Source organism: Netta rufina (assembly GCF_964035555.1).
Source record: "Netta rufina genome assembly, chromosome: 3".
NCBI lineage: Eukaryota > Metazoa > Chordata > Aves > Anseriformes > Anatidae > Netta > Netta rufina.
This window is the reverse complement of record NC_140125.1, coordinates 11,191,069-11,208,837: the sequence shown is the minus strand read 5'-3', so window position 1 is coordinate 11,208,837 and position 17,769 is coordinate 11,191,069. Positions and strand designations below refer to the sequence as shown.

The 17,769-nt window shown below is 43.0% G+C and overlaps 3 protein-coding genes across 3 annotated transcripts in view; 1 reads left to right on the top strand and 2 right to left on the bottom strand.

The window, feature by feature from the left end:
- Positions 1-263: 263 nt before the first annotated feature.
- DNAAF10 (dynein axonemal assembly factor 10) lies at positions 264-7,365 on the bottom strand. Its single transcript, XM_084284955.1, has 8 exons — positions 7,022-7,365; positions 6,786-6,886; positions 5,816-5,946; positions 5,248-5,349; positions 3,824-3,939; positions 3,484-3,618; positions 1,929-2,026; positions 264-1,167 (listed from the first exon to the last, which is right to left on the bottom strand). The coding sequence occupies exons 1-8, from the start codon at positions 7,223-7,225 to the stop codon at positions 960-962; spliced, it is 1,095 nt and encodes a 364-aa protein (XP_084141081.1). The 5' UTR covers positions 7,226-7,365; the 3' UTR covers positions 264-959.
- On the top strand, positions 7,214-11,794 carry PNO1 (partner of NOB1 homolog). The gene is made up of 7 exons (XM_084284956.1): positions 7,214-7,512; positions 7,593-7,742; positions 8,752-8,835; positions 9,421-9,481; positions 10,241-10,358; positions 10,863-10,933; positions 11,502-11,794. Exons 1-7 carry the CDS (start codon positions 7,354-7,356, stop codon positions 11,567-11,569), a joined length of 711 nt encoding a protein of 236 aa, XP_084141082.1. The 5' UTR covers positions 7,214-7,353; the 3' UTR covers positions 11,570-11,794.
- A 1,481-nt stretch (positions 11,795-13,275) lies between these two features.
- The window catches only part of PPP3R1 (protein phosphatase 3 regulatory subunit B, alpha), a 37,617-nt gene continuing 33,123 nt past the window's right edge, over positions 13,276-17,769 (bottom strand). Inside the window, exons 5-6 of the mRNA XM_084283872.1 lie at positions 16,742-16,926; positions 13,276-15,439 (exon numbers count right to left, since the gene is read on the bottom strand). Of these exons, the coding sequence (XP_084139998.1) occupies positions 15,392-15,439; positions 16,742-16,926 (233 nt within the window). The 3' untranslated portion in view covers positions 13,276-15,391. The remainder of the gene's footprint in view (positions 15,440-16,741; positions 16,927-17,769) is intronic.

The following is a 17,769-nucleotide window of genomic DNA, read 5'->3' as shown; positions in this document are numbered from 1 at the left end:
ACAGACTGTGGGTAAGAGGAATTACAAAGAGTTCAGGTGCAACTACAGCACAAAGCCACTTTGTCACAGCAGGTTTTGAAGAAATACTGAATGTTAAAAAAAATAAAAAGTGATTTGGCAAACTTACCTCCCTTTTGAAAAAAAAAAAATATAAGTTTTAGTAACTTTTGCTGCAAAATGATGAACTTCTAACTATTACAGGCTGTTCTTGTAAACCTACAGAAGTCTATTCCTTCCCTACATCTCTGGATGTTTGAATAACATTTTGTTTATATCAAGACAACACTCCATATAATTTTATTTGTAGAATACAAAGTTAAAAACAGATATAAAATCAACAGAACATAAAAACTCGTTACAAAACCAAACTAAAATGGTTAAACAGTGCATTTTGCTCAATAGCTTAATTGCAATACCATCTTCAGTAAGAAGTCTACTCAATTAAACCTGAATATTTTAGTATTCGTTATGGTTTCTAGTGTATTGAAGACCCCTAAGTCACTTTAACAAACATTCTAACTAAGCACAAAGAGTTCCTATAGGGAGCACACAGTAGTTCCCATTGCACGAGTGCATGTGGACAATACTATATGCAGAAGAGCCAGACCATTCAACAAGCACCAACAGATCTGCGCTGCGGTTAAACCCAACACAAGCAATTTCAAGTTACCGCTGAAGTTCCAGGCTGCGTTAACACGAAGGCACATCTTGTTTTAACGTAAATTCACATTTCCAGACGGTGAAAGTTGCGTGCCCAGGCCACTTCAAGTCATCGCAGTGCAATCAGCCAAACAACTCTAAGTGCACGTATCTGAACTTTCAATAGAAAGATCTGGTTTCTATTTCTTTAATCCAGTTTTAATAAGGGAGAAATTAAATTAGAACCAGGAGGTCTCTCCCTCCCATATTTACAGACTGCAAACTATATTGCTTTCTCATCGGAGATCCAAGTTCTCCTGTCAGACTTTGTTAAGCTTGGTAACTATCAGTACCCTCACAGTTTGGTCAAAGGCACCACAAACACACAGCCCCTTTTTGTCAGGGCTCCAGTCTAGGCTAGAGATCGGCTGCGTTGACAGGGTCACGTTCTGCAAGAGGCTGACAGAACCTGCCACCCCCATCTCAGCTCCTTCAGAATCCTTCTTGGAGCGCTGAGCAGGGTACTCACTGGCAATAAGAAAAGTAAAACAAGCACTTAACATTTACCGATACAAACACATCGTTATCATTTTGTTTGCAAAAGACCACACAAAAGGGGCTGTTCTCAAGATAGGGCAAAGAAACATCTTCCAAATAATGAGCCATCATATCCAGCTGTATCTATAGTACGTACTTAGCAAATATTTCATGACAAAACAATGAGGTAGGAAGTTCTGAATCCTGGCATGTCTCTCCTATAGCCCTTTATTTTTTAACAGTTTGGCTTTTGCCACAGGCAAAAAAATTTCATCTCAGAGCTATCCCTCTGAAATCTGATGCACCTACTTCACTGTATTTGGGATGATTAAGTTATTTTGATATAATAAAACATTACAACAAGATCATTACAAATCCAGGCTTTCGATATTTTTCACAGATGCAACTGCAACCATACAAAAACTTTAAGAAACCTATTTTCTTCCATTTATTACCATGTTAACTGAAGATATAATTAGATCTTGAATATGTTACAAAAAGTGACAAGGGCAGAATTCACCTGTGCTGCTGTCAATCTCTTTTTTTTAAGGAATCAATTCAGGATTCTGAATTGGGTACTGACACCAAAATCACCATTTCTACTGTACTCGTAAGCAGTAATTTTAACTTGATATTCTGAGCTTGGAAGCAGGACCCCAACTCACCATTTTCAGAAAGGTTCCTTCTTAAAACAAGAAATTATTGTTTTGGTTTCTTATTCCCCTGTTGTAGGCTGGAGAGTGATCACTTACTATTTCCAGAGATGAAGGCTCCCAGCTCCTCCGCTCGTCATAAATATATCTCTGTTCTGCGGTAGGTGCCGAACCTGCCATATGGTGGATTTGTGGGCCTAATAAGAAAAAACAAAAGCATCATACTGAAGTCATTTACAGATGAGCTTCACAAGGACACAGACTCTTAAACTGGAGTCACTTCTACAACAAGACCCCATCCTTCTCACGGTGGACACTGGAACGTCCATTCTGAGGCCCCTTCCCCTGCTCCTGCCAGTCCCCACACAGAAAAGGCCAAGTCAGGTCCCCAGTGTGCCCTATTCCTCCACAGAGATAAGGTGGCAGCAGCCCTACCAAGGCCACCAGTGATACTTCAGCTTCTTGGGCCATCTGAGCAAAGCTAAACGGAGGTGAAGTGGCTGCAGTTCCTCTGGAACAGTTCTAGAACTACTTGATTCCCAGGCTCTTAAGTGACATGGTCACCACAAGGGGAATTTCAACGTCTGACAACTCTTAAATATCATTACTGCAAGTGAACATACTAGAAACACTACGCAAACACAACACACACACCTACAATTCACATTTTATATCTCAGCCAGGGCACGGAAGATCGCACAGCAACAGAAATCACTTGAAGAAAAGTCTTAACACTCATACTCTGACCTTATGCATACCTGCTTACAAGTGTCCAAAAACAAAACAAAACAAAAACAAACAAACAAAAAACTTAGATGCAACTAATGAATGATAACAAATCCCACTTTCATATTTTGATTATTACAAACTCTAATTTGGAAAATACTTCTGTGTTATCTAACCAAAATACTTCCAACATCTGATCTGCTTTGCCTGGAGATGTGTTAAATAGGGATTTAAAGATATTCAGCTGAAATTCAGATTTTTCTAATTTAGGCAGTCCTAGAGAACTTAACCACAAAAAAAAAAAATTAGTTTTTCTAATTGACATCAGATTTTGTTCACCAAAAATAATCATACTCGCAACCTTGTGTCTTCTGTCTATGACCACTCTTGTTGATTATTTTAAGTTCTCCACATTCAAGAGCTTCCAGGGCCCTAAGTTTCCCCTACATATTCCTTTCGCTCACCCTCAGTATAGCAAGCCAAAAACCTTTGGTTCTGAAGAGAAATAATGATTTCTGTGGCTCATACAAGGTCTTGTGATGCAGGTTAAAACAGCATTTGCATAGGGCTCACTTTATTTTTGGATATATTTAAGATTTGAATCTGCATGCTCATCCCACTTTGATATACTCCTCCGACATACAAGACTCCTGGACTAGGGGCACAGCTGAGTGCACAAACTTGAAACTGCAACAGGACCCAAAATCCAGGTATAAGAGAGGAAGCTTCAGTGAACGCTGGCAGGACAGACAGGAGCCCTTTTGCTGCTTGCACCTGGGCCACACCAGCCACACCACTGCACAGCTTGTTCCTAGGAACCTGGGCATCTCTCACCTATCAGTAATTTTACACCTGCAGTGCTTCCAACTACTTTAGCAGCATATATTGCAAAAGTTCGTCTCTTCAGAAGTTATCTGTCTCCACATACCTTTTCTGAAACAGAAGCAAAGCCTTTAGTTGGGTGCTGAGTCCTCATATCGAAAACGTGGAATTTTCCCTCGAGTGACGTAGCCACTAGCTTGTTCATATTTACATCTTTTCTGTCAAACTCCACACTGCAGACCTGGAAATGCATAAAAATAAATGCATTCAGCCTTCAAATTAGCCACTGCTAAAAATAATAAAATAAATAAAAATAGTATTTTGTGTGTGATTTGTAAATCTCTGGTTATCTTTACAACATCAGCACCAACTTGGACTTAACAAGATCACCCAAAAGCACAGATACACTGAAGGTGGAATGAAACCGTATTTTTATGGCACCTTACCCCATTCTTAATGTTGGTCTCCCATCGCAGTGACATAGTTTTTAAGTCAAACAGTTTAATGTCCCCATTGTCGTACCCAGCACAAACAACACGCTCCTCTTGATTGTAAGCGTTACCTGGACACAGAGACAGAAATAGTTAGAATACAGAGATCCTCCTTAGGCTATAAATTTCAGATCTCCTAAGCCTGCAATTTCAACTTAGATTTACGCCAGAAAAGCATTACTATTGGGACAGTAAGACTGAATGAACAGGCCAGTTTTCTAACCCAAAAGGTACAGAAAACACAGCTTCAACACCGGCAGTCTGTTTCTTTAAACAGCGTGAACAAATTCTTACTCCCCTGCCAAGCGCTGCCTAAATTGCACAGACTGCTTCAGCTGCTATAAACCACGCTCCCCGGGCAGGACAATGGCCCCGCAGCACAGAGCAGTCCAGCGGTTCACTAACTGGTCCCTCACGCGTGAAGTGTTGCAGGGACAAGACTCCTTTGAGGACACGGGCATTTAGGGGGGCCCTGGGTGTTACAGTAGCCCTCAGACACACACAGACACACAGAAGCCTGCCTCCAAAACCTGACTCCCAGCAGACAGGCTCAAGGAGGTGCATCAGCGCCTGGGAGAAGTTAACCTGCATGGACAGCGCGTAACTCGGGATGGACCCGGCCTTGGCTCAACCAGCAGGAACTCAAAAGCAAGCAGAAGAAAGTATGAGGCCACTTTTCTCTCCCTTAGTCAAAGCAGAAGACAAAGGTCTCAATAGCAAGGAGCATTATAGCTTAGCTGGACCTTCTCGCCAAGAAACATCATCTCCCTACTATCAATTTTGTTATTATAATCCATGCACTTATTCGCAGTTTGTAAAACTTACTGCCTGAGTCTGGAGGCAGAAATGGAGCTAATCCAGAAATACCAGCCCGTGTACTACACAGACAGCTTGTTCTCTTCAAAGGAAAAACGCTGGGCCCAAGTGAAGCATCTCTGTCTTTAATTAGCTCCTAGCTTTGAGGATTTTCTCTTAAATTAATGCCTTAATGCTTGACAGTTGGAATTATGCTACACCAGTGATCGGCTGGCTCTCCATGCACTGCAACAGTTACACTACGTTAGGACAAGGCAGCTTGTCTGCTTTTACATTCCTAGACACACAAATTTTAGATTCCTGCACCTAGGACTGTAGAAGTACCTAGGAATAAAGCTTGCACAGTTTATCTGGGAAGTGATTGACCAAAGACTGTAAGAAAACTAGGCCAAATCCAAGTATCACAAAACAGGCATCTTTTGAAAAACACATTAAAAACACGTAATTTGATAATGCTGAAAAACAAAACCTGCTACTGACTCATCCATACAAATAACCATTCCATAACACCTTGAAATAGAGGTCACATTAGAGGGGGGAACAGTAATTATCTGGTACCTTACCAAATGCTACTGTCCAGCAGTCTCTCTTGCTCTCTCCCTGCACAGGCTCCATGTTAGCCACAGGAGTATCTTTCTGCCTTGGGTCCCACACCTTCACGGTCCCTGTAAAGGAGGGCAGGGGATTCTGTGTTAGGGACACGCTGCCACGCTGCACTCATTTTCCCAGGAAAGGCCTTTGCTCTTCAGCCTGGTCATTCAAAACACAGGAGCATCTCTTTAAATTCCAGAAAGCCAGACTGGTTTAGTGGACAGCAAAGCAAAACAAAACAACAGAAATAAATGAAAAGTATGCTAAGGATGTATGTTCTCTAGCTGGTATTTTGTGTTTATTCTGCTTTGCGTTCCTTCTGTCCCATGCTCAGTGACAAGAATATCTTTTGCTTCTCTACAGCTTCTACAAGAGTTACAGATCCCTTGTCCCAGACAAGATTCAAAAGACAGACTTCATACGAGAACCAGTTGCAACAGGTTTGTAACTGGTTCAGATGGCAGAGCGTCCCCTGCCATCACAGCTCACAGGCTGCTTTCTTGGAATAATTAAAAAGACTTGTAGAGGTCACTAACTCACCATCTCGACTGCCAGTCACAATTTCTGGTGCACCTTCCCCAATTCCTAAGCCACCTACACCATCTATACTGTTTATGATTTCCTTATGACCTTTCACAGAGTACACTGGTATTTCAGGAGCTTCTAAATTCCTAGGCAAGAAAAAAAAAAAAAAAAGAACAGACAATATGGCATTTACCTTGACAGTCAGGATCTGTATAAAAATTGAAATGTGAGCACAAAGTACGTGAACTCAAATAACGGGCGTCAATGTTATGAGCACGTTTTTGGTTCTTTTGGCTGATTCTTTAGACGGGTCTGAAAGCTTTTGCTCAGGTCTGGATTCCTCTATTTGTAAAACAGTCGGGGATTCGCCACAGCAACCCTCGGGAATGGGTTTTTATGCTGGGCTCAAAGCAAATCATGTTGCAGATCAAAATGCTTTACTGCAAAACGCTCTCATGAGCTTTACTTCCAGCAAGCATTTAAGGTGACCTCTCACCTATTCCCACCTAGCTCTGACAAGTGGCCTCCAAAGGAGCTTTGCATCCACCTCTGGGTTTTGTGGCTCTTTCCTGCTGATTCTCATCCTTGGAGAACCCCTCATCGTGCTGCATCTTTAATCTCTTTTCAAGGAGGGACTGATCCATGCCATTCTCAGTGCTCCACCAACACAGAACCAATAATTCTTGAAATACAGCAGTAATTTCTTTAAAAAGTGCTTTTTGGACCCTCTTGCTTAATTGATGACTGAAGTACCTATAAAACCTTATTACACAAACCACTGAGGGACCAGGAAAACCCATCAAGCCCACTAAGTGCATGCAACACAGGTGTCACATTAAGGCTGGAGGCAGCCTCCTACAGCCGCGCACCCACGCAGCAGCCCCTTTTACAGCCGAAGGGCCTCGCTGAGGCGCTTTCGACCACGGCAGGGGCAGCACCGACCGAAGCACCCATATTTTGGGGCGACAAGCGGCGGGTCGCTTACCACACATTGAGGCTCCCCGCGAAGTCCCCGGTCGCCAGGTATCTCTGCTGCAGCGAGGCGGCGCCGAAGGTCCCGCATTTGATGGGCTTGGCCTTCTCGATCTTACCAGGAAAGCACACGCGGGGCTCAGCGGGGGGCGCGCAGCTCCCCTCAGGACCCCCCCCATCCTCCTCCCTTATCCCCCCCTCAGCGCTGAGGCGCGGCCGTTCCCGCCCTTTCCCGTTCCCGCCGCTCACCTCGCGCAGCAGCGCCAGGCGGCCGGCGCGCAGCTCGTACAGCTGCAGGACGCCGGTGCCGCGCGCGGCGCTGCCCAGGCAGAGGAGGCGCGCGCTGCGCGGCACCCACTTGCAGTCGAACAGCGTGTAGCTCAGCGCCTGCTGCACGTGCGACACCACCTGCGGACGATCCGCACCCGCACCACCCGCACCCGCCGCCGCCATCGCGCCCGGCGGGAAGGGGCGGGCTGAGGCGCGGCGGAAGCGGCCCCCTCACGGCTGCTTTCCGGCGGTTGGGCCGCGTGCGGCCGTTGCAGCCGTTGAGGCGCGGAGAGCGGCTAACGGGGGTCGCTATGGAGACTGAAGCGGCGGCGGGAGGGGATGGGTTCACCTCAGTCAGCAGGCGGCGGCGGCGGCGGGAGGAGGAGAGGAAGGGGGAGGATGAGGAGATGGCGGAGCCGCGGCCCCGCAAGAGGCCGGCCTTCCCCGCGCTGCCTGCAGAGAGCCTGGGGGTGAGCGGAGAGCGGGGAGGGCTCGGGGCCGGCCCGGCTGAGGCGCCCGGAGCGGGGTCCTGAGGGCTCTGTCGCGACAGGTCGGCGGCGGGGAGGTGCGGAAGGTGGCCGTGCCCGCCAACAGGTACACGCCGCTGAAGGAGAACTGGATGAAGATCTTCACGCCCGTGGTGGAGCACCTGCAGCTGCAGATCCGCTTCAACCTGAAGACGAGGAACGTGGAGATCAAGGTGGGGGCCGTGGGGCGGCCGCGGCTGCTCCCCTGGGGGGCCCGGCGGCTTCGGGGCGTCCAGCGGCATAGCCGGGAGGGGAAACCCGCACCGGCGGCCAAAATAAACGTGTTTAGAAGCAAATAATTTGCACACGTAAAATCTAAAAGCATTAAGGCTCTTCTAGAGTTGGGTGGTGTTTTTTTGGGGAGGACTTTTATAGGAGAACATTTACTTGAGCATTAAGGAAGAGCCCCAGTGTCTGCTCTGAACGTGATTTGTGAGGCGTTTCCCCGACACGGAAGCTGACTAAGCGCACATGTGGCACTCAGCAGCCAGCTGACTTTGGAGGGGGCACCAAAACTTTCGGTATCTCTGGCTTCTTACGGAAGATCCAGGAATGTAGGTTAACAGTGGGTTTTGTGAGTTATCTTGCCTTGCTTTTTCCACTGCTTCAGTGACTATGCTTTCTCAACTTTTCCCTGCGTTTTTACTGCGTTGTGTATGCATCTACGTTTACACACCCCTGAGGTCTGTAAACGTAAATGCATGCACAGTTTTTTCCCCTGGCAGCAGAGGAAGGCCTTGGCCGAGTTTTAGGACAAGCAGTAAAGAATGCTGCCTGACAGCAGATGCTGCTGCCTCTCCTAGGGTGAAAAAAAGTCTAAAACTTAAAAACAAAAACTCAAATATTTAATGCTTTGCTAGGTTGGTTTGTACATGTTTCAAATACCTTGTTAATCTTATTATTATCCTGTATGTTGTATTGAACCTGTCCATGTTCTGTAATCTGCTAAAACATCTCAATGCTACTGGCATCTCAATAAGTTCCTCAAGTTGTCTCCCACCATCGTCCATCTCTTCTCTCTGCTGTTCTGTGGTCTAATTTTTTTGTTTGTTTTTTTATACAACATAGAAGGGGCATTACCTCAATGTGTCCTTTATGGTTAGCTTTCATATCCTAACAATTTTCAAGGCCTGACCCTACTTGCATGTTCTTAATTTGTGAACTGAACTTTGTGTCTTGCAGACTTGTCAGGAGACAAAGGATCTCAGTGCTCTAACGAAAGCAGCCGATTTTGTGAAAGCATTTATACTTGGCTTCCAAGTAGAGGTGAGTCCCCAGCAGCTGGATTGGGAGGTTGGATGAACTTGCTTGAAATCTTTGGCCTCTCCAGAAATTGTATTAAGAAATAAAAATCTTCAGGGTGGTTTCCTATAAACAAGCTTGTTTGGAATTATGACAAGTGGGAGGCTAATTTCTGAAACTAATTCAGAATAAAAAGCCTTCAGAAAGCACACAAGTAAAATTGTGAAATGAAGGAAATACCTGGTAGTGTATGAGTGTACATTTTGCTTTCGTCCAAGCCAATAGCCATTTGTGTTCAAAATTCCAACTTTACTTGGAAAAAAAACAAAGCTTTTGTAGTACAGAACAGTCAGGTTGTTGTCACAGGCTTGTACTGACTCTGGTAGTAAAGGTGGGTCTGGGTAAATGTTGTAGGATCTAAGCATTTCCAGGGTTCTCTACACAGAAGTTTTTATTTCTACTGAAAAGAAGCTGATCTAGCTTTAGCCAACTGTTTGAGACATCAAATGGAGAAATATTCATGTGATCTGCTGAGAAAGAAAACACAAGCTTGCCCTGTGTTGTGGTGCTGTAACACTTGTGCTGATAACAAATCTCTTAATATTCTAGGATGCTCTTGCTCTCATCAGATTAGATGATCTTTTTCTAGAGTCCTTTGAAGTTACAGATGGTAAGTGGTTTCTGCTCCTGTTCCCGTAGTTGTGTGTACCATCTGCGAGTTCTTGCTGTCTCTTTACCTGCTCCATTTGTGTCATTTATCCTTGTGGAGCAGGAAAATCTTCATGTCAATACATGAAATTATTGTCTAGGTACAGGAGGCTTAAAGGGATTGTCATTTTTTTAATGATTTCCCAAGAAAATGCTCAAAATCTTCATCCTTAGAAGTATAGCACTTTGTCAGATTGTCCACTGATGTGACTCGTTACAGGAATTATTTTTTTTAACATAAACATCACATGGAGGAGTGTTTTGGGGAATATATAATTTTTTAAAAATTTTTAAACTGGAACAGGCTCTGTTCCTCCAAGTATCATGACAGAGAGGTAGGAAGCAGGCAAAGTGTTTGTTTTGCACGTTACTGGGACTCCAGGGAGCTGGCTCCAAGAAGAGTAGCATCTAAACTTAATTGTGTCGCTTCCACTCATGTTAACCATGTGCTCTTGCTTGTTTCTTTCTTCAATCTTAATTGCCCTGTAACAAAGGGAATGCCTTCTGTTGTGGATTTCTCTGACAGACCTCATGGTCACTTATCACTGGTGTGATTTTTCCCTTCTAGTCACACAGGTGAACATAGGTAATATTTCACCAATAGTAAAATTGCCTTAGTGTTACTTAAAGTGAGTTATTTCAATAAAAACTTGAACGAGGGAAGCATTACAGAGGGCTGTGTACTACTGCTGTTTTACCGAGTGTTTTGTTCTCATTTTAGTCAAACCTTTGAAAGGAGATCATCTGTCGAGAGCAATAGGGAGAATAGCAGGGAAAGGTGGAAAAACAAAATTCACAATAGAAAATGTAACAAGGACACGAATAGTTCTTGCTGACTCGTAAGTATTGACTTCCTTCCTTCTCGACAGTATAATCCCTTCACTGACCTATCTTGTCTCCTAGGAACCACCATGGTTCAAGTTACCATAAACTTTGGTAGAGCATCAGTGAGACAAATATTTTAAGTGCAATTTTTAATGAACATTAATTGAGTATTTGACCTTTTGTTATGGCAACAATGATACCAGCTCATCAAGCATTGTTTCCACACTGTTGAAGAATTCCTTCCTCTGAGTAATCAAAGTTGAACCCACCAACCCTGCAACACTCTTTTCTAAAGCTGCTATAGCCTTAAGCTTGCAAATTGTAAACATCTATTTCTAAAAAGATTTAGAGGATGGGTTCTATGCTGTAGTTTTCTTAATTATAGCTGTGGAGAAAAGTAGTACACTGATCCAGAATGCTATACTCACTTCTGAACTCCTGCTTGAGCTATGTGCTATTAACTATGCAACCACGGAGAATCTTTATCCCCCATTAACATTGCTCTATTTTTTTCTTAGGAAAATTCATATTTTAGGATCTTTTCAGAACATCAAAATGGCACGGACAGCAATTTGTAATCTAATTTTAGGTAAGTCCTATTAGTTAACCTTCTCCATTACAGGAAAAGAGACTCTGCAGTTTCAGACTGCTTTCTGGGGGACTCCCGTTGTGCCCTAGTGTGTCCACAGCTGCTTTTGGGGGTGTGGAGCTTGCTGAGACTTGCCTGCTGCGCTTAAGAGTCAGGGGAAGTCAGGGGAAGACATGGGGAGGAACTCTGTTTATTCCTAGTTTTCTTCCCCCTTCCTTTAGCCCAGGGCTTGGTTTCTGCCTGCAAAGCCCTCTGTATGATGCAGAAGATTTTTAGCTTTTTGCTTCTGCTGCTGCATTCCCCGAAGGGTGCTGTGTCAGGGAGCAGTGCTGTTTTGAACACACCGTGAAGGAGCATTCACCAGCCGTAAAGTGCTTGGTGCTGCTCTGCAGAGCTGCTGCCAGCAGGACTGATGCAGAGCTTGTAGTAATCAATGAACTAGCTAACCATGAGTATATCTTACTCCTGGGCAAGTTCTCCCCACTAACACGGACACTGAAGCACACCAGCAGGGGAGCTGTTTCTGTAACGTGTTACCACGTTTGCTGACTTGTTTTTTCTTCTGCAGGAAGTCCTCCATCAAAAGTTTATGGCAATATTAGGGCTGTGGCCAGCAGAGCAGCTGAAAGGTTCTGAGGTGCGGTCTGGCTGCTTTATGAAGGACTGGGGCTGGGAAGTGTGCTCACCACACGCACAAGCTGCGCGTTCATGGGGGCTGCAGAAGCGCTCAGCCCTCTGCCTTGGAAGCCCAGAAGAGAAATGGGACTGTTTGTGCGGTCTGACTTCCTTCAGGCACACCATCTGATTTGAACAGTCTTTGTATTGAAAAGCCATTAAAAGTTGTGTATCTAAAGTGCTATACTGAAGTGTGGGTGCCTGACATTGTTTATCCAAGCATTAAGAGGCTGCTCACAGTACATCAGAAAGCCTGTAAGTTTTGAACCAGAACTAATCAGCATAGTTGAGCACTTACAACCACGCATGGATCAGCATCTTCCTAGGGAAAAGAAGAGTCAGCTAATGCACAGTTTAACAACAGGCTGCTGGAAGACTGCTGCTGCTGCAATGCTGTCACAGAAAGAAACAGTTTGAAGACTAAGAGGTAAAGAGCTTATTTGCACTTGGTTCTAGAATCTGCACCTACCAGGATTCTCATTCTGTTCTCAGAACTGACGTGCAAGGGCAGCCTAGTGAGGCTGAGAACCTCCCAGTCCAGATGCTGGGCAGTGCCAGGGACTGGAGCACCACCAGCTGTCAGTGCTGGATGTCTTGCCTCTTAAAATGCTGCATGTGACAGAACAGGGGGCTGCAGTAACCATACTGAGTTGATTTATTAAACAAGGGCTCTTTTCTCCTGCCTTCCACCAGCCAAACGTGTTACAGATCTTGCAAAGTAACTCAGCTTAGGTCTGTGAATGAAAACAGAAAGTGAAATGAGATTATCAAAAAAATCAACAAGTAAGCATTTCTTTGTCCACATAAACACTGCAGCACTTTATAGCCCAGCAATATTTTTACAGCTGAAATCATTCAAGCCTTCAGCTCCTGAGATTTAAGACTTGCTGAGTTGCCTAAATCGGTTACCTTCAGTTACCTCTGAAGCCCAAGCTGTAGAGAGGAAAGAGCTTCCACTTCGAGCAGCTCAAGGTAAAACAGCGCACTACCAACACAGTTTGTTCGGTTGTTGCTTGTGTCATTTATCTCAATTAACTTGAAAGGTAAGAGGTGAGAGTGAGCCAAGGACACAGAGGTGATAAGCCCTCCTCCTGCAGCAGGTACATACTGATCCTGGCCAAAAGCTGTGGAAGGCAACAGGGCAGCATGCAGAAGGCCCAGATAACTTGAAGACTTTGAAGGCTGCCTTTTAGGATGCATGAAGCAATGGAGGCAACGCAAAGAGCAAAAGCAAAGGGCTCCCGGGCTGCTTCTGTAAAAGGAAATACCTGCCTACAGGGAGGGTTGGTTCCACCAGCAGGGGTCTCAGACCTTTCCCTGAGAAAGAAGCTGCCATTGGGTTTCCACCTATTTCGGTTAGGGTTGTTGTTTCAGTGTGACACAGCTTAAAAAGCAATCATTCCCAATTTAGTAAGATTTAAACAAGGTATTTTATCTCATTTGGGCATTTAACAAAGTTTCAGGTGTGCCTTTATGAAAAACATGAAAGATTGGTCTTGAAACACGAAAAGCCTGGGAGTGTTCAGGGGACTGTCTGCACCCTGTGCCACTGACGGTCAGCCTTTACCCAGGAACAAAAAACTGAACAACTTTTCTTCTTAGAGCAGGGTGCAGAGCTGCCCTAAGGTTAACAAGAAGCATCTAGGTAAGTACTGAAGCACCCCAGCCAAGGTTCAAATATTTTATTTTATATTCATATAGTATGAAGGTTCTTATAGTTCCCACAACATATGATGTAGCATGCAGAGGAAAAACTAAACATTCAACGTAAATCATTTTTCCCCACACAAACTAAAAAACCTCATCCCTCCCCTTCCAATCCCCCTAAGGAAATAACGGTAGCACTAAATTTCTATAACGCCAGCCAAGATATGCACAAGCAAGTAAGAGAAAATCAAAAGCATTTGCTAAAATGTTTGTAACAAATACTTATGTACAAAAAATTCACAAAAGACTAGTTCCCCCTTGAAGCAGAGCACATGGCAGTTGACACTGGAACAGATACAACCACTGGCTGGGATTACAAGCCACGTACTGATCCAGAGGAAGAAAGTTACATGTAGTGGAGATTTTTGTTTTGAACATTAACATTTACCAAAGTTTGGCAACATTATCTTAAATTATGCAAATTATGTAAACAAGAGGAACATTTCAAATCGATCTACATGCAAAACTTCATGTCATGCAAGGACACCAAGCACCTGGATTTCTCTCTCACAGACAGAGCCCATGATGTGCAGCACTCAGTTGAAGGAACAGCTATGGCAGACAGGTGCTCGATAGAAGTAGGTTCAGACAACCTGCACTTTCCACTGCTGATTATAAAACAATTGTTTTTAATAGAAAAACTACTATACAGGAAAGATGTACTGTCCTAAAAAATCTAGCAAATGTTTGTCTTCCAGCCAATAGTACCATTGCAGAAAAGGGAAGGGATGATATAAAGTTGTAAAACATGGCTCGCTACTTTTATATCACACAAATATATCAAGTTACCATCCATTACAAATTATGATATGGACAAATCTAGAAAAGAAAAAAAATTCTCCAGGCAAAGGACTGGAGAACCGCAAGAGGTATAAATTTAGATAGTGTGAAGTTTTCCTCCTCTATGGCATAGGTTAACAAGATTTTCCCCCTGTATGAATCCTATATACATATATATATTATATATAAAACATTACCAGTTATTTATGCTACCTGTAGTATTCTTTAAATGCAGAGGGGAAACTATCACTGTTGAAACAACAGAATTTAAATGGCAAGAACACTTTATAGTCTAAGAACTGTATAAAATAAGTAGATGGGAATCCTGCACACTTACGTAGGTCCTAATTCCATTAAGCTAAGCACAAGAGAAAATCATGAATGTGTCTAACACCTTGAGCAGCCGTATCTAAAATGAATCCAAAACAGCAGATGTGCACTAACCGTGGGACAGCTCTAACTGTTCCCGATCCCTAAGTGACAAAATCTAGTGGCCACCGAAGCATTCTGCAGTTACTATATGCACATGAGGGCTAGTTCTTGGCAGTAGCATTAAACTATATTCTCATATTAAGTAGAATTGTACTAAGTTATTTAGCAAAGAGACACAGTCCCTGGTAATATATTAACAGGTATAAATAAACTTAGTCTCCTGTGTTACAAAAAATGTCATTAAGGTAAAGTAATAAGAAGCAATGCTTTGTCAGCCAGTCAATATATAGAAACATCTGAACAGTCACAGGAAAAGGAAAAGAGTTGACCTAACACCCAGTTAAAATTTTACATTCTTCTACTATATATATAAAACTGTGTGAAATAAAAGTAAGGATGTATATCCATATATTGAACTGTTAATATTCTGCTTGGCACTTTGTACTCTAGTTTTGTTTCTGAATCAAGTATATTAAATTAAAGCCCACCTAGCTACTACATATAGAAAGCTACATATATATCTATATATAAATACACACACACATATATATATATAGATAGATATTTCCTTGTTATAAAAGATGAAGAAAAATAAATTAAAAAGCCAACCCCTTCCCTTTCTCCACCACGCTGATATGCTCTTTCCATCTTTGCTGTCCTTCAGACTTTAAAGTGCTACACCGAGTTATTGAGAGAATAAAAGTTCAATAACACTTAGTTGGCTTCATGAGGCTCATGTTGGAAAATGTGGCTTCACAGAGAAAAATACTTCCATTTAAATACACAGAGAGCATTGCTGGACGTCTTGAGCAGATCTTCAGAGATGGAGAAGAAAGCAAAAGTGTTGGGTGGTGCCCTACAGAGTCACACATCTACCACCATCTTTTTGTGGATATCTAGGCCTCCTACAACCTGGGAGAAAAACAAGCGCTCGTAAGTAGGCAAGAATTGAAAATTGGCAAGACAGAACAAGCACGCTTCATTCAAAAAGATGCATTTATCTCTAGTATAATCACAATACTCCTCTGGCCTCTTCAATCTAAACACTGCATGATATGCAAATTAATAAGATATTACCCAAGGTAATTATATTGTACAGGTTAGACAATCGTGTAAGTTACACCATCTTGGCTTTCCTCCCCCTCATCTCATAGTCTGACCTTGTATTATGCTGCTACATGTTAACTGAAACGCTAACTCATTTCTAAAACATCCTACAAAACCGTGCAGCTTTACAAAGAGAAGCAAGGAGCAACAGCAAAGCAACACCCTCAGTTTTTAAGACGAGCCTTTCATCTGCCTGTCCTGTTTCAAGAGCAGCACTCAAGGAGTTACTCACCCTGTAACTGACAAATCCCACTACCCCGGCCTCTGCAAAATCCCTGTGTGCTGCAGACCTGATAATCTCCCCAGGCTCTCTCTGCTCTGTGCAAAGATAAACCTTTCTCAAGAGTGATTTGGAGCAGACACCTAGTTTAGAGACAGGAGATTAACCTGAAGTTAACCTCTGGGGAACACACCTCTCCCCTCTAGCTACCACCTCTGAGAAAGACACTTGGTAAAAGAGAGATCCGCTGTGAAGTACTGCTTTCACAGCTTCCAGATCGTTTGAAGCATTTGTCTTCACTCAGCAGACTTACATGCCTGCCCACTGTTCTTTGATTTTTCCAGTCTATTCTGTTAAACAGCTAGAGACAGAACAACTGGAAGTGCTGTTTCTTTTTTAATCAAACCATTGAAAACAAAGAAAACCAGCCTCCTACGACAAGCCAGTCACTTGCAAATCATCTTTAAATTTGCCATTTTCTACCAGCATAAGGCCTGGTAGAAACCAACACACATCTTAAAGCTAGCTTGTTTTGTCTCTGTATTAGAGATTATTTCAGACTGGTCTTGCATTTAGTATGCCATAAAACAGCACAGGAATTGTGTTGCAAAAGTTGCTATTCTCTGAATGAAACCCTCCTCCCCTTCAGAGGCACTAGATTCAGTGGGAAAATTGCATCCCCAACGAACCAACTCATGACTGACTCACACATCAGAAGACACGCTGCACTCTACTGAAAGCCAGAAGACAACAATGCCATCTATAATAATGCTGCGTTGTGAGGAGCTGTGGCCAGATCAGAAGAAACGCTCTGCTTTTACAACCTTACCCTTTATACTGTTTACCCTTTTATTTTAAATAAAAAGTTTTCCTTAGAGGTTACTTACAGCACAGAATTCTTCAAAAGATATTCTTCCATCACCATCCTTATCTGCATTAATTATGGTTTTATCTACAATTTGCTGTAACTGAGTGTCTTTGAGATTGTTCCCAACCATCATCTTCAGCACCTGGAAGAGCTCTCCATTTGAGATATACCCATCTTTGTCCATATCATAAATGCGAAAAGCAACTGTAGAAGTAAAACATTAAAAAAAAAAACATTAAAAAACAACTTTCAACAACAAACGGGGTCAGAAAAGAGCAATAAGAATTTGTGTGCTTTGCAACAAGGCTGTGCAGGATTTCGTCATCACAAACAGAAAAACATACTGCAATTTAAGTGGGATATACTTTTAACACCTTTTCAGTTTCATTCTAAAAAAAAGCATGAAATATCAGGAACAAAACGAACAGTGTTACTACAGGACTTAGAAGAAAATATACTTTGGAAGTGTCAGCTAATACTGTTTTTAAGCCCCAACAGTAGAACCACCTTATAAACACTAAATTGGAAACTCTTCACTACCAGAATTGAAGTACCGAGGTAGCAGTTAATTTGCAAGGAAGACAAAAAAAATTGCAACCTTCTAAGGAAGGATGAATCAAAATCCCATTCTGCTGCTTTGCTGCAGTTTGACATAGGACTGAATTTATTTTTAAACATTTAAATAGAGCAGATTTCTTTCCTAAACCTCTATTGTGTCTTACGCTACTGAAAGCTACGTCCATGACTGAGCCTCTCCCCTCCCCACACCAAAGGCTTAGGACGTGTTCCTGAGATGTAGTTCTCAAACAAGAAGAAATCAGTGCTGTCCTACTGCAGCATCCAAAAAGCCATCTTATTTTTATGCTCCCGTAAAGCAAAGCACACTGCTAACAGTTTTCTGAAGTATACTTAAATATTATTTGCACTTCCCCCACCGCTGAAATCAGAAACAATTGAGGCACCCTCCTGAAACCTTCCATGAAGAAAAGAATGCTGGCAAACTCCTCACACAAATGAAAAATGTGAATAAAAGCTTCCAAACTATCT

Excerpts from the sequence above, each read along its gene's own strand:
- DNAAF10 (XM_084284955.1), bottom strand. The coding sequence starts at position 7,225 with ATGGCGGCGGCGGGTGCGGGTGGTGCGGGTGCGGATCGTCCGCAGGTG. Across the intron at positions 3,619-3,823 it reads AGACCAACATTAAGAATGGG|GTCTGCAGTGTGGAGTTTGA; the intron begins GTAAGGTGCCAT and ends ATGCATTTCCAG. Across the intron at positions 2,027-3,483 it reads TTGCTTCTGTTTCAGAAAAG|GCCCACAAATCCACCATATG; the intron begins GTATGTGGAGAC and ends TTTTCTTATTAG.
- PNO1 (XM_084284956.1), top strand. The coding sequence starts at position 7,354 with ATGGAGACTGAAGCGGCGGCGGGAGGGGATGGGTTCACCTCAGTCAGC. Across the intron at positions 8,836-9,420 it reads TACTTGGCTTCCAAGTAGAG|GATGCTCTTGCTCTCATCAG; the intron begins GTGAGTCCCCAG and ends TTAATATTCTAG. Across the intron at positions 10,934-11,501 it reads AATTTGTAATCTAATTTTAG|GAAGTCCTCCATCAAAAGTT; the intron begins GTAAGTCCTATT and ends TTTCTTCTGCAG.